This window comes from Chrysochloris asiatica, unplaced genomic scaffold, assembly GCF_000296735.1.
Source record: "Chrysochloris asiatica unplaced genomic scaffold, ChrAsi1.0 scaffold00535, whole genome shotgun sequence".
NCBI lineage: Eukaryota > Metazoa > Chordata > Mammalia > Afrosoricida > Chrysochloridae > Chrysochloris > Chrysochloris asiatica.
In genome coordinates this window covers 19,693-22,641 of record NW_006409053.1, presented here as the reverse complement: position 1 = coordinate 22,641, position 2,949 = coordinate 19,693, and the positions used below count along the sequence as shown (strand labels likewise).

The following is a 2,949-nucleotide window of genomic DNA, read 5'->3' as shown; positions in this document are numbered from 1 at the left end:
TACGCTACCAGAGGGATCTAATTACAATCTAACAAGAAAAGCCTGGAGTCAAGCATCATTTATACTCAAGATCCTTGTAAATCAAGTCTCCTTGACCATGGAACAGAAAGCCCTAACTCCAGAGGAGTGGCAGAGGAGCAGCAGAACCAAGAACCAGAGCAAGAGACAGAATGGTAGACATCCCAGTCCAAGAACAAGAAAAGCTGAGTGACTTTGCCTAATTGCAGGGTTGATGCCTCCAGACACTTCATTGGAGTTGGAGCTAGGATGGCTGACTCACGCAGTTAGAGCCCTGTGCCTTCAGGATGAGGATTATGGTGGAATGGCATGTCCTGTCTGCATTTATCAGCAGTCATAAAAGAGCTTTGTAATGTAGGCCTACAAGAGGGAGACCTGCCTAGAGAAACAGATAAGGAAAAGCTATACTGTCATGAACAATTGTGCCCAGATAATTTTTCATCCTTCATTGTAATCTGTTAACGTCCCTAATGAACCCTGTAACTGTGAAAATGGTGTCTGACTTCTGTGTGGCCATGTAATGAATTATCAAGCCCAGATGAGGAATAGATATTTTTCAGAGGAATGATTGGTGTCATGCATATATTTGTGAATTTTTTCACAATAGTGGTCTCATACCATATTTCCCAATTTGTGACTAATTTCTCTATATAGAAAACATGAAGGTCAGACTTTGTCTCTCATATTTCTGAAATATTATCAGGAGGGACCAGACGCTGAAGGAAGACATCATGATAGTTAAAGTGGATGGTCAGTAAATAAGAGGAAGTTCCCTAACGAGATGGATTGGAGCAGTAGCAGCAACAATGCGCTCGAGTGTCGTCATGATGGTGAGATTGACAGAGGACTGGGCAGTAATTACTTCTGTTGTGCATAAAGTTACTGTGAGTTAGTATGACACAAAGGCACCTAGCAACAACAACAACAACAGTTTCACTCAACATAAAGTTCACTAGTCTAATCCATTTTATGAGATATTTTGTAGAATTATCATTATTTTTTAACATGATGTAGTAGTACTCCATAGTATGTGTTTACCAAAATTATCTATTGATGAGCACTTAGATTGTTTTAATCTATTTACTATTCTGAATGATGCTGTGATGAATAATTGTTGTTGTTGTTGTTGTTGTTGTTAGGTACCATCAAGTCAGTACTGACTCATACTGACCCTATGCACAACAGAACAAAACATCGCTCGGGCCAACTTCACAGTCCCTGCTACACCTGAGCCCATAGCTTCTGCCACTGTGACAACATGTCTTTTTTGGTGTTTTCCTCTTTTTCCTGACCCTTCACTTTACCAGTGACTGGTCCCTTATTATAATATGTCCAAACTATGGGAGTTGAAGTCTGGCCATCCTGGCTTCTAAGCAACATTCTGATTAACTTCTTCTAACAAAAATCTGTCTGTTCTTTTGGCAGCCCATGGTACTTCCAATATTTTTCTCCAACACCATAACTCAAATGTATCAATTCTTCTACAGTCTTCCTTGTTCATTGTCCAACTTTCACATACTTATGAGGTTGTTGAAAATGCCTTGGTTTGGGTCAAGTGCACCTTAGTCCTCAAACTGACATCTTTAATCTTCAATACTTTAAAGAGGTCTTTTACAACAGATTTTCCTAATACAAAATGCCCTTGATTTCTTGATTCTTTCTTCCCTGAGTGTTGATAGTTGAAGGAGGCAAAAATAAATATTTGACAACTTTAATCTTTTCTATAGTTTTATGCACGTTGTTTATTGGTCCAGTGATGAAAATTTTGTTTTCTTTATATAGAGATGCAACACATACCAAAGGCTGTTGTCTTTGATCTTCATCAAATATGGTTGTCTGTTTATCTGTTCCTTTCATCACTGTTATTTCATTTTTATGTGGATTCTGGAATCAGGAGTAAAATTATTTCACTTCTTTTTCATTATATGCAATTTTCAATCTTTTTTCTTGACTTTTTTTAAAAAAAATTTTTTTCAGAGTAAATTAATCCATTGGACCAAACTCCTGCAGAAGACTTCTTTGAAATGTTAAAAAAAACAAACAAACAAAAAAAAAACAATAAAATGTCACTTTGTGGATTAAGGTATTGCTGATAAAAGTCATGGTATTTTCAATAGTTTCATACACATGTGAAAGCTGGACAAAAACTAAGGAGAAATGGGCAATAATTGATGCATTTGATTTGTGCTGTTGCAGGATACTGAATATACCATGAACTACTAGAAGAATAAGCTAATCATTGAAATCTCTAAGTGTGTCACCAGATATTCTTCTGTCCTTAAACTGAACTTGTTTACCCCTGAGTCTCAACTTTCAGTGGAAAATAGAAAGACCTGTAAGATGAACAACATCGGGGAGGTACATTCTACTAAGAACAATCAAACATATGACCTCAACAGGGCATCTCTTGCCCAGAGATAAAATCAGAGTGCAGGAATAGATAGGGAAGATAAGAATAGAGATGATAAACATGAGGAGGAAGCAGGAAGAGTGTTGTTACATTATAAGAATTGCAATCAAGGTCACAAAACAATATGTATATGAAATGTTGAATGAAAAACTGATTTGCTTTTAAAACTTTCAACCAAATAAATATGAAAAGATTCTTAAAAAGTATGTTGTTATCAGGGATCAAGGCATAGTTTAAAGAGGGAAAATAATATTAAGATGCCTGAGTATCTGATGTATATTGGTTTTCCTTGCCTACTATTGTAAAATAGACACTTGAGTTGGATACAAAGGTATGTCAGGAAACATGATTACAGAAAGCTTGTAAACTTGTCTTCAACCTATAACTGACTGGAATACCTAAAAGGGGTTCTAGAGCTTGTGCAGTGAAATAGGCCTCTTGCGGAGCCTTTGCAGTGTATAGGACTTTAGGTGGAATCCTGAGCCTCATCCAGAACCTTCTGAGATGGGACATTCCCACTA

General features: G+C 36.9%; 1 protein-coding gene across 1 annotated transcript in view; it reads left to right on the top strand.

Moving 5' to 3' along the window:
- The first annotated feature begins 799 nt into the window (after positions 1-799).
- LOC102826880 (olfactory receptor 8H1-like) overlaps positions 800-2,949 on the top strand; it is a 7,436-nt gene continuing 5,286 nt past the window's right edge. Inside the window, exon 1 of the mRNA XM_006877603.1 lies at positions 800-872. Coding sequence (XP_006877665.1) covers positions 800-872 — 73 coding nt within the window. The remainder of the gene's footprint in view (positions 873-2,949) is intronic.